This window comes from Carcharodon carcharias, chromosome 5 (genome assembly GCF_017639515.1).
Source record: "Carcharodon carcharias isolate sCarCar2 chromosome 5, sCarCar2.pri, whole genome shotgun sequence".
Classification (NCBI taxonomy): domain Eukaryota; kingdom Metazoa; phylum Chordata; class Chondrichthyes; order Lamniformes; family Lamnidae; genus Carcharodon; species Carcharodon carcharias.
This window is the reverse complement of record NC_054471.1, coordinates 150,712,779-150,724,932: the sequence shown is the minus strand read 5'-3', so window position 1 is coordinate 150,724,932 and position 12,154 is coordinate 150,712,779. Positions and strand designations below refer to the sequence as shown.

Genomic DNA, 12,154 nt, shown 5'->3' with positions numbered 1-12,154 from the left:
ATAAATAAAACCAGTGAATTAGAAGTGTAAATTTACCTCAAGCTGGGCATGAATGGGAAATAAATTTTCTGGGTTATAAGGTCAGAAAGGAAAGGGAACCAGAAGAGGAGGGGCACTGACGGCAGTAGAATGATTGGATACCAGTAAAGGTGAGCAGGCAGTAGAAACACAATGGGAAGAACTGAGGAGCATAAAAGGATACAAAGCTTTAGTGAAAATTGTTTTATCACTGTTATTTGGAGGCCTATAAATTAGCAGGATAAATAAATATGGAGATTAGATAAATTTGTTGCAAAAACAGGGTAGTTCGAATTTAATTTCATAAAATGGGCAAATCAGAATGGTTAATGTTCTAAAGGCAGTAAATTTCTTGAGTATATTTGGAACAGTTTTCTGGAACAATATGCTCTAGAACAAGAGAAAAGCATCTTAAATTTACTATTGAATTATGAGCCTGAAATGGTCAATAATCTTATGATCATTGGGAACACCTAGTTAACAGTGACCATAATATGACAGAATTCAACATTAGGCTTGTGAGGGAAAAGAATGAGTCACAAACTAAGATTTTAAATTTAGGTAAGGCTAACTTTGGAGAGATGAATCAGAGAATTTGACCACCATAGACTGGTCAGAACTACTAACTGATGACATCATGGATGAACAGCTGCTCAAAAAAGTATTTGATAGAATGCTAGAACTGTACATATTCCTAAAGGACAAAAGTTTTGATTATGTAATTAAACAGCCTTGGTCAACAAAGGAAGTGAGATAGTATAAAACTAAAAGAAAGGACTTATATGAAGGCAAAGAACAGAGGGCTGGGAGAAATATAAATAATACCAAAGTGATACCAATTAAGTATTAATAGGGAATATGAGAAAAAGCTTACAAGAAATATCAAGAGCAACACTAAAGATTTATATGACTATATTACAAGAAAAAGCAAGGCTAAGACTGACTGCCCGTTAAACAGATACAGGTGATATTGTAATTGGAAATTGGGAAATAGCTACTTTGAGTCAATCTTCATAGTGGGGGATGAAAATAAAATACCACAGATATAAGGAAAACTAAAAATAAATCCAGGGAGGAACTAACTTAGTTTAAAAACATGCCAATGGAGAAATTACTGTTAAAGATAGATGAATCTCGAGTACTTGATGGTTTCTACCCCAGGGTATCAAATGACATTGGTGAGGAAATTGTTGATGCATTAATTGTGATCTTCCAAACTCTTTTGATTCAGAAGTTGTCCCTTGGAGTAGAAAATTGCTAATATCACACCATTATTTAGGAAGGGCCTGAGAGAAAAACTAGGGATTTATTAGTCTAATACCAGCTGTGGAGAAGTTAATAGAATTTGTTGTTGGAGACAGAGTGACTGAGCTGTTCAGAGAGAGCCCACATGGATTTGTAGAGGGTCTACTGAACCTATTGAATTTTTTTGAAGCAGTAACTAATTTGGTAGATAATGGAGTGCCTATGAATGTGATTTATATAAACTTCGAGAATGCATTCAACAAGATTCTACTGAAGAGATTGTACCAAAAATGAGAGTGTGGGGAATTGGAACCAATTGGCTTGGGAAGGGAATTAGTTTGGAGGTAGGAAATAGAGAGCAGAGATAAAGGATGTACACTCAAACTGGAGACCTTTGACTAGTGATGTCCCCAGGCATCTATACTGGATCCACCGCTTTTCGCTATATTTATAAATGACTTGGATGAAGGAATAGGGAGCCACATGTCTAAGATTGCTGATGACACTAAGTTAGGTGACAGTAAATATCATAGTTGGGAGCAGAAAGTTGCAAAGGGACAATGCTATATTATGTCACTGAGCAAAACTGGCAAACGCAGCAGGAAATTAAAGTCACCTTCTTTGGACCTAAGATAGATAAAACAGTGCATTTTCTACATGGGAAGTAGCTAGGAGCTGTAGGATGAGCAGACAGATTTGGGTAAGAAAATCATTGCAAATTAGTGGACAAAAGACTAAAGTTGCAAAAAAGGCTGATGGAATTTTTGCCTTTATCTTGAGGGCTGATATACAAAGGGGTGGAAGTTATGACACAGCTATAATAGAGCTCTGGTTCAACCCATATGGAATACTGCATTCAATTCTGGGCATGACTGCAGTAAGGATGTATTGGCCTTGGAGCACAGATTCACCAGAATGATATAGTGGCTATAAGACTTATTATGGAGGACAAGTTGCATAGACTAGACATGTATCACTTTGAATATAGATGGTTATGGGATGATATAATTGAGATGTTTAATATGATTAAAGGAGTTGATAGGGTAGATTAATTATTTTCTCCAATTCCAGAACAAGGTGTGCATAATTAAAGCTAGGTTGTTCAGGGGTGCTGTCAGGAAGCACTTCTTCACACAAAATGTATTGGAAATCTGAAATACTTCCTCAAACTGCTGTTGAGGCTAGGTCAATTTTGAAATTTCAAAACTGAAATAGATTTTTTTATGCAAGGATATTGCAATATGTATTAAAGGGGAAGCTAAACAAGTGTTTGAGGGAGAAGGGAAGAGATGGGTTACGATAGTATATGTAGATGAAGAAAAATGGGAGAGGCTCCAGTAGAGCATAAACATTGGCATGGATTGAATAGTCTGCTCTGTTTCTGTGCCATACATCCTATGTAATCCTGTGTATTAAGGATTATGGAACCAAGATGGCTGATGGAGTTAAGATATGGATCAGCCATGATCTAATGGAAGAGTGGAGAGGGGCTGAATGACTTGTTTGAGAGTTTATCTTCTGAAGTTGTACTCTGGATATCTTATCGTGTCTGACTACACAGCGTAGCTCTGATATTTGTTAGAATTTCAATGTCAAAAGACCATAGATTTTAACAGAGCTGCCTCAAATTTTGTAATTTCAATCAATGTTCTGGTGGCATCCCTTTATCTTAAAGAACTTACATTCTTATAGCATCTTTCATCATCCCAGGATGTCTCAAAGCACTGCAGTCAATTAAATACTTAAAAAAAATAATCACTATTGTAGCATAAGGAAACAGGCAGCTGATCTCCACACAGGCCACACAGCAAGGTTCCATATACAGCAAAGAGATAATTAACCAATTTGTTTTAGTAATGTACACGAAGGGATAAATGTTGGCCAGCATGCTAGGAGAACTCCCCTATTCTTCTTGAAGTAGTGCCATGGGATTATTCGCGGCCCTCTGAGCAGGCCATACCTGGAAGTTGGCACCACTTGACGGTGTAGCAATCTCGCAGTAAAGCACTGGAATGTCAACAGTTTGTGTTCCAGTCTTTAGAGTGAGGTTTGAATTCAAAACCTCCCAAATTAGAGGCTAGAACGTGCTCACTGAACCAAGACTAGTGCCTTATGTATTGCTGAAAATAAAGATATCCTGTTGAAGCTTTTTGTCTTGCACTTAATAGGATAGTTTCAAAGGGAACAACAACTTATATTGTATGAGAATACTAATAGGATGTTGTAGTCAAGCCAAGAAGACGTTCTGTCTTCAACACAAATGAATAACGTGGTATATGAATTTCAGTGCTGGTGCGATGCCAGTTACATAGGCTGTACCTTCCAATGACTGGTGGATTGTAGCAAACAGCACGTTCGGCTGTTTGTAGTAGGCAGAGTATTAACTGTACTCAACCAGTCTGTGCTTGCAAAACTTGGAACATAATGTCTAACTTTGGATGTGATTCTGCAATTGGGCAGCATTTGCTGAACAATCCCGAGTGTGCTAAGAATTACACTAACAATTTTTAAATATTGCTTTGGCTTATAATGTAGCTCACTTAGGGCTTGCTAGAAGCTACATATATGCATATACAGGGACCTGTCCTCTGCAGTTAAAAGAAATATGTCCAGACATTGCGTCTTTTTTGAATAAACAAAAGCATGGGGGCAGTTGCTTACTGCTGTATGCACTGTGGCAACATCTCAACCAGCCATGGCAACCAATCAGCACCTATTTTCTTATTCACTATAAATTGTTGTCCCCTTTGAAATTTGGCATTCTTGCAACTGCCCTGATGAGTGTAAGCCAAAAAGCTTCAACATGACTCTGTTTTTCAGCAATACTAAAGTTCTGTACCACCAAGTGACAACTAGCACCTTAGCTCAAGGATCATGTATTTAGGATGTTGTAGAGAGGAGGGCCATAGAGTAGGAGTCTGGGAGAGAATGGTGCTTTGAGATTTGAGCAGCTTAAATGGAGCTGATGGGTCTGGGGTTAGTGAATACAGTGGAGGAAGGGGGTCTTGACTTGGGCCTAAGGAGTGTTTGTGGGTATGGTTTGGAATGAATGAGTGCCTAGGGAGGAGGAGAATTGGGTGGGGGAGGTGAAGGGAGAATCCTCCTCCAAAATCTCTCCACTATTCTCCAGTTAGGTGGGACTGCTCTCACCTGGTTCCATCCTTATCTGTGTAATTATAGCTAGAGAATCACTTGCAATGACTTTTCTTCCTGCTCCCATGCTGTTACCTTTGGTATCTTCCCAAGGGTTGATCTTGGCTCCTTGCTATTTCTCATCTATATGCTGCCCCTCAGCAACATCATCCATTAGTTTTCACATGTATGCTGATGACACCCGGCTCTACCTTGCTATCGCCCCTCTCAACTGTCCCCTGCTGCTAAATTATCAGACTGCTTTTCTGACATTCAGTACTGGATGAGCAAAAATTTCCTCCAATTAAATATTGGGAAGACTGAAGCCATTGTTTTTGGTCCATGATGCAAACTCTATTCCCTAGCTACTGATTCCTTCCCTCTCCCTGGTAACAGTCTAAGATTAATCCAGTCTATTTGCAACCTTGGTATCACATTTTATCCTGAGATGAGTTTCCAATCTCATATTCATACATTCACTAAGGTTGCTTACTTCTACCTCTGACTTTGTCCCTGTCTCAGCTCATCTGCTACAACCCTTATTCATACCTTTGTTACCTTGAGATTCGACTTTTCCGACATCGTTTCCTGGTTGAGCAACATGTTGATTTTAAAATTCTCATCCTTGTTTTCAAATTCCTTCATGGCCTCGCTCCTCCCTATGTGTAATTTCCCCTCTGAGGTACCCATGCTCCTCCTAATTCTGGTCTTTTGTGAATCCTGTTTTAATTGTCCCACACTGATGGCTGTACCTTCAGTTGCCTAGGCCCTAAGCTCTAGAATACCCTTCCTATCTCTCTACTTTCCTCAAGACACCTGCTAAAACCTTTCCCTTTGACCAAGCTTTTTTTATCATCTGTTCCAATATCATCTTATGTGGCTCAATGTCATACTTTCTTTAATAATGCTCCTGTGAAGCACCTGGAGACGTTTCATAATATTAACGGTGTGATATAAATTCAGATTCTTTTTATTGGAGCAGTGGTGAGTGCATGGGTCTGGGAAAACTTGGAGATGAGAAGTAGTGTATAGTCTCATTTGGGTGAGCAACAGGCAGAGACAGACTTTGAGGGGAAGTTGGCAGCAACTGAAAATACAAGTGCATTTTATTTTTAATTTCTTTTTGTTGGCTATTAGCCCTTTTGGTACAGATCATTTTAAAAAAAAACAAATGTTGATAGTTGTTTCCCTCCCCCTCCTTTGTGTAAGTAAAGCCTTTCCATCAGAGAGATTTCCAGTAAACATTGGGGCTATAACTTCTGAGCCCCAGGGCAGTGTAACTGGGTAGGTACCCCAAAGGTGTGTTGGGGGAACTCTGCCTGGGAGTTCCCAGGTAAGGTTTGCATGGCAGTTGCCTGGGAAGTGCAAACTTCCCTTGGGTAATTGCCTTGCACTGGGACCCACCCAAAAAAGTGACTTTTAAATCACAATCTTTGTATGGTTCCGACTGTGTTACATCAATAGTGACTCAGAAAAAGTTAGAATTAAAAGCAATTCTACCTTCTGGGTAACTATTGTGCAGTCCACTCCAAGACCACCACCCCCCCCCCCCCCCCCCCCCCCCCCCCCCCCCGCCCCAACACACACACACACACACACACCTGAATCCTCACAGGGACTCCCCATCTTCATGAAGACTCAGCCCTAAACACCCCCCCCCCCCCCCACCCCACCCCCATGCCCCGTCAAAGTCCCAGCTTTTACCACCAACCACCGAGACCCCCCCCTCAAGGCACAACCCAACCTGACTATGCCTCCCAAAATCCATAGAACCATAAAGTTACGGCACAGAAAGAGGCCATTCAGCCCATTGTGCCTGTGCTGGCCAAAAAAAAAAATTAAAAACTGGCAGCCCATTTTAATCCCACCTTCCAGCACCCAGTCCATAGCCTTGCAGGTTACAGCACTTTAGGTACAAATCCAGGTGCCTTTTAAATGAGTTGAGACTTTCTGCCTCCACCACCAAACCAGGCAGTGAATTCCAAACACCCACCATCCTCTGGGTGAAGTAGTATTTCCTCATTTCCCCTCTAATCCTTTTACCAGTCATTCCAAATCAGTGCCCCCTGGTAATTGACCTCTCTGCTACTCTATCCAAGCTCCCCACAATCTTGTACACCCCAATCAGGTCACCCCTCAGCTTCCTCAATTCCAAGGAAAACAACCCCAGCCTACCCCATCCTGCCTCATAGCTGCAATCTCCTCCGCACCCCCTCCAGAGCAATTATGACCTTCTTGTAATGTGGCAACCAGAACTGTGCACATAACTCTAGCTGTGGCCCAACCAGTGTTTCATACAGTTCCACCATCATCGCCCCTGCTTTTGTATTAAAATCCCATCCCGCCAAATTCTACCCACTTACCTTATACACTTATCTTCTCCCTGGCCTGTCAAGGACCTTTAAATTTGGCTGAACTTTTAACTTACCTGGTTATGACAACTAGTGCTGTGAAAAAAGGGGTCATGTACTCCTTACATACGATTAATCTGCCCTCAACACTAGGCCCTGGGGATGCACTTGCACTGCCTGGATCTCACTTGGCCTCCGTTGGAAGGCCGGGCAAGGTAGGATCAAAAGATTTGAGGTAAGAAAGTAGGGGAGTCCGACCTTGGTTGCTACTCTGTGGAAGTACAGGCCCATTATCTTTTATTATGTTAAGCTGTTTATGGCAACTGGAGAGAAACACAAGGCATATTACTTGGGTTTTTAATTAGTTTTAACATTCTGGTTCTTGTGTGGGCAGATCCTTGAGATAATCAGAGTCATTCTAAAGCTATATGATCTATGGAAGAATTTTGATGACCGAAAAGAAATGGCTGCAATCCTCAACAAGATGCCAAAACCGAAACCACCTCCAAACAGGTAGAATGTTATAGAATGATGCAGCACAGGAGGCCATTTGGCCTATTGGTATATTGAAAAGGACATTTTACTTAATGAAGATTAGGCTGTTTGAAGTGGGATTTTAAATATAAGGTTAGATTTGCTAAAAAAGCATTAGCAGTACTGGAGCAAAATTGTAGGACAAAGAGCTGTTTGAGTTGTTACAATATAGTGGGATTACAAGATGCAAAATGAGCTGTTTTGATTTCCCAGAAAGTGAGTTCCTAATTTCAGCTGACATCTGGACGGATTGATATTTCACCATGAGACAGGGAATATCTGAATAAGTTGCCTATACCTTCTGGCTAGATGGCAATTGTAGAGATCTAGAAGTGGGTCAGTTGACTGTCTTGATATTTGAATATTTTGAGGAGACACGGAGAGACAAGAGAGAAAGTAGAGAAATAGCTTGCAAAAATGTTTTCATAATCTTTGCAATCTTTTGATATTTTACTTTGTTTTAATTCATTTTCTTCCTCTTTATCATAAACAGTGAAGGAGAGCAGGGCCCTAACGGCAGTCAAAATTCAACCTACAATCAGTCCTAAGAAACTTGGCAGTTTGATATACCAAAAGATGTGGAAAGAAGTGGATTTGGACTGTCTGATACACAAGGAAATTCCTTCACTTCATAAAGACTTCTGGCCAGTTAGTGTGGTGAAGGGAAGACACTTAGGTGTGGTTTGAGAGACTGGGCGTGAATTATCACAATTATTCAAAGAAAGAAAAGCTACAGAAATTACTCCTTAGAGTTGCTGCTGCAAAAACAAACACTTGAGTTTCATTTGATCATTTATGTTTGTAACTTTGTCATGTGTTTCAGAGGGGGCATTGTACTTATTGTCCTACTCAAACTGTGCTTTAGAATTGTGTATAATCAAATCTGCTCCAAACTATAAGATTCATTCAAGTTCCCCAGTTTGTTTCTGATAATCCAAGAAAAAGTGAGCAATTATGGTAGACAAGGGAATGATGCAGTAGCTTAATTATATTTGTAAGCTCCTGAAAATAATTTTCAGACAGTACATTTCTTTATCCTTTAAAGAAAACTAGAAGTATTGTTTGTTTGGTACTTGAACTGTTATGTGGAATTAATTTCCCATAATTTTGAAATATAATCTGTGTAGGTTGGGGTAGATATATTTCTAACCATATAACCAGGTCAAGGTTAGACCTCCCACTGAAGTTTCCAGATATAATGCTAAGCATTGATCCTCCGTATTTTAAAAGCTTTGGAGTAAAACTGTTGTTTCCTCATTTTACGTCATGTGAAAAAATAAAATCTGAAGAAATACCATTTTTAAAATGGAACTTTAAAAGGAGTTATTTCTATTTTGTTAGATACAGTGGTCTATATAAAATGGTCATAGTCAATTATGGTCATATTTAGTAAGGTTAAATTTATTTTGGCTACTGTATTTGTTCAATAACTTGAACGTAGCTGACAACTTTTTAAAAAAAATAAACTAAATGGACCAGTGCCATAGTGAGTTTATTGGCTGCTTTTTCACTGTCTTGTCACGGGTATAGCATAAACATTTGTGTATTTTCTGTTCGTCTGGCTAAATTGTGTCCCACGATACAATGAGGTTTCTTTCTCCATTCCCCCACCTTTGGGTTCTAACATTTTTAAATTAAATTTGCCAGCATTTGCATGGCACCAATTTTAAATGCTGATTTTATGAAAGTGTAATTGTACCAGATTATTGGTATAATTGTTGAGATTACAGATGTTATTCCTACATTATAAAAGTGACTAGACTTATGTACTTAATTGACTAAAAAGTGCTTTAGGACATCCTGAGGTAAAAGGCACTATATAAATGCAAGTATTTTTGATCAAGTTGCTGTTACAGAGAGTGATGCACGTATTTGTGTTGACGAGGTATTTCTACATTTGGTTCTTTGAGCCATGCTAAAACATGACTGTTTCAAATATCTATGACCTTACTTGAGGGGAAAAATAGCATTTTCTGAAAGTACAGTAGGAAAACAATCATGACAGAGAAAATTTCATAAGTGAAGAGCGACAAACTTTACTACTGACAAATTGGCACATTTTCATTTTTTTTGTTGTTAAGGTTTGTTTTACAGTTTACAAATTGTTGATGCCTGATCTAGATTCTTTATTGGTTTGTGGCAAAAAGGATTTGTTTTTGCAACTGCCGTCACTTATCTAAGACTGCAAACCAACTGTCACATCACATCAATGTTTTCATATGCTTGAAATGTCTTAGACTGAATTTTTAACCCAGCACAGAATATATCATAAATATGGACTAGCACAGAACTATACTTGCCAAAACTAGGATAGTTTGAACAACTTGTTATCCATGGTTTTCACTGTGGCACATTGGTGGTGCTTTCTCTTAAGAAATCTACCATATTGGTCCTTAAATAGAACTATCAGTGGTAGGTTAAATACTGGTCTAAAGATGTCCTTGAGCTAGTCGCTTGCGCTTAAAAAAAAATTCAAAGACTTTTTGAGATCAAGGTGATCGAATGTATCATGTCTGTTAATCATCTATACTAGAATAGACTATAAGTAAGAATGCCAGTTGAGCATTCTTAAACTATTTCTCCAATAGTTTAAAATTTGGAGTTTTTATACCTTTGTTCAGTAGTTGGTGACATTTACAAAGATGTTCAAAATAAAGATCTTAACCAATAGTAACAGATGGGTCTTTGCAGGTTTAATGTTCTGTATTCATTTTCTACAGGTTTGCCTCTCCCTTCAATAGGGAATGGTGCAAAGTACAGATGTACCTAAGTGAAGGGTGAAACATTTTATAAAAACTGAATGCATTGTTGTTCAATTTTATACTATGGATGGAGCATTTGCAAGTCATCACTTCACCCTGCTCGGAAAGAAAGTGTAAACAAACAGCATGTACCACTTGGAAACAGTGTTTTGGGAAACTCCACTCTCCAATCAGAACTTTTAAAAATGGTCATCTGACTGTCAGCTTCCAAGGAAAATGTTATACTGTACTTGCATCTGATTAAATATTTATTAAATTTATCAACTTTTTACAATTTCTATAAATGATTTGGATGAAGGGACTGAAAGTATGTTTGCTAAATTTGCTGACAACATTAAGATAGGAAGGTAAGTTGTGAAGAGGATATAAGGAGGCTACAAAGTGACATAAATTAAATGAGTGGGCAAAGACCTGACAAATGTGGAATTGTCTGTTTTGGCAGAAAGAATAAAGCATATCTACATGGTGAGAAATTGCTGGGATCTGGGTGTCCTAGTGAATCACAAGACTAGTATGCAGGTACAGCATGTAATTAGGAATGCTAATCGAATTGTTGCTATTGGGAGGGGAATTGAATACAAAAGCAGGGAGGTTATGTTTCAGTTGTACACGCCATTGAGCTCTACTCAAAACAACTCATTTGACGCAGCTATCTTAGATCCTGGGCATTATGCCTTCATCGGGGGTTGATCCTTCTAAGCACTTTTTAAACGAGTACCTATAGTTATGAGTGCTACTGTCAGACTTGCTTCCCCAGGATTTATGTACGTGTGTGTGTATAATGGTCAATCTCCAGATAAACCTTGGCCCAGCACAAATGAGAACCATCAATTTAGAAAAAGATTACTTTGGGACCAAGCCAGAGTGGTTTATGAAATACTTTTCTCTGCTTCTGCTCACCAAAATATATGCTGTACTCAAAATAATTTCTCATTAATTTAATGGCAATAAAACTTTGATATCAAAAATGTTTCTAATGACTGCTTAATTGTTTGGCATTGCACTTATTTGAAGGGGTAAAAAGTGTGTCCCTGGTGTGTCCTTAATTCTACTTCAATTAACTGGTTAAGTTATCTCAAATTATTAAAATGTTATTCCCCCCCAAATTTCCTAGTGATGGTTCTGGACTAAGCACACAATCTTCTAAATCCAGAGCTATTCATGAAAGCATAGCCCTGATAGGAACATTTTACATTTCCACAGGTGGTGTCAGGTGAGCTGAGACTCCAGTAACTTGACCGTTTCCAGTCCAAGCTCCAGCTACATGCCACCAGGCTTGACCATTGGTACACCCAAACCTAGGTCTGATCAATAGACTGGCCAGTCTTTCTCAGTCACTACCTCATCTCCACTATTCCATTAAGTAGTGCACACTAGATATAAGAAGCACTGCAGCAATTCACCAAGGCTCCTTTGACAGTACCTTCCAACCCTGCAGCCTCTACCACCTAGGCAGACGAACACTACCACCTAGGCAGACGAACACCACCACCTGCAAGTTCTGCTTCAAGCCACACACCATCCTGATTTGGAACTATAGTGACAGTGAAGGAACAGCAATATCAAAATCCTAAAACTCCCTTCCAAACAGCACTGTGGGAGTACTCACATCAGATGGACTTCAGTAGTTCAAGACGGTGGATCGCCATCACCCACCTTGAGCAATTAGGTATAGGCAACAAATATTGGCATTGCCAGCAATGCCCACATCCCATGAAATAAAAAAACTGCATCCCAACCTCCAACTGTTGCTCTCAGCCCAGACCTAATGCTCACTCTAGCATATGTAGCACCAGCTACCCTATATCTTGTATTCATGACTCCAGTGATCTAAATTGGAGTAGTCTAAATCCTGTCCCATTAGGAGCAAGTAACATTTAGCAAGGGGTACCTATAAATCAGCACTACAACCATGATGATGAAAACAAAAATCTTGCAATGATAGTAAGATTCTCTTGAGGTTATGCTGCATCTAATGAGGTACATAACGTGCCTGAATGCTTTTACTCTAATTCCACGATAAAAATTAAATGCATCAAAGCTAAAAACAGTTCTGAATATAGTCAAATATGCAGTCATTACCAATAAAAGTTCAAATCCCTATGAAACAAG

The 12,154-nt window shown here is 39.1% G+C and overlaps 1 protein-coding gene across 2 annotated transcripts in view; it reads left to right on the top strand.

Annotated features, from left to right (window-relative positions):
- The window catches only part of ccnc (cyclin C), a 43,191-nt gene extending 33,237 nt beyond the window's left edge, over nt 1-9,954 (top strand). For both annotated transcript variants that reach the window (XM_041188207.1, XM_041188206.1), the window contains exons 11-12: nt 7,141-7,259; nt 7,774-9,954. In XM_041188207.1, the coding sequence (XP_041044141.1) occupies nt 7,141-7,259; nt 7,774-7,828 (174 nt within the window). In that variant the 3' untranslated portion in view covers nt 7,829-9,954. The remainder of the gene's footprint in view (nt 1-7,140; nt 7,260-7,773) is intronic.
- The last annotated feature ends 2,200 nt before the right edge of the window (nt 9,955-12,154 follow it).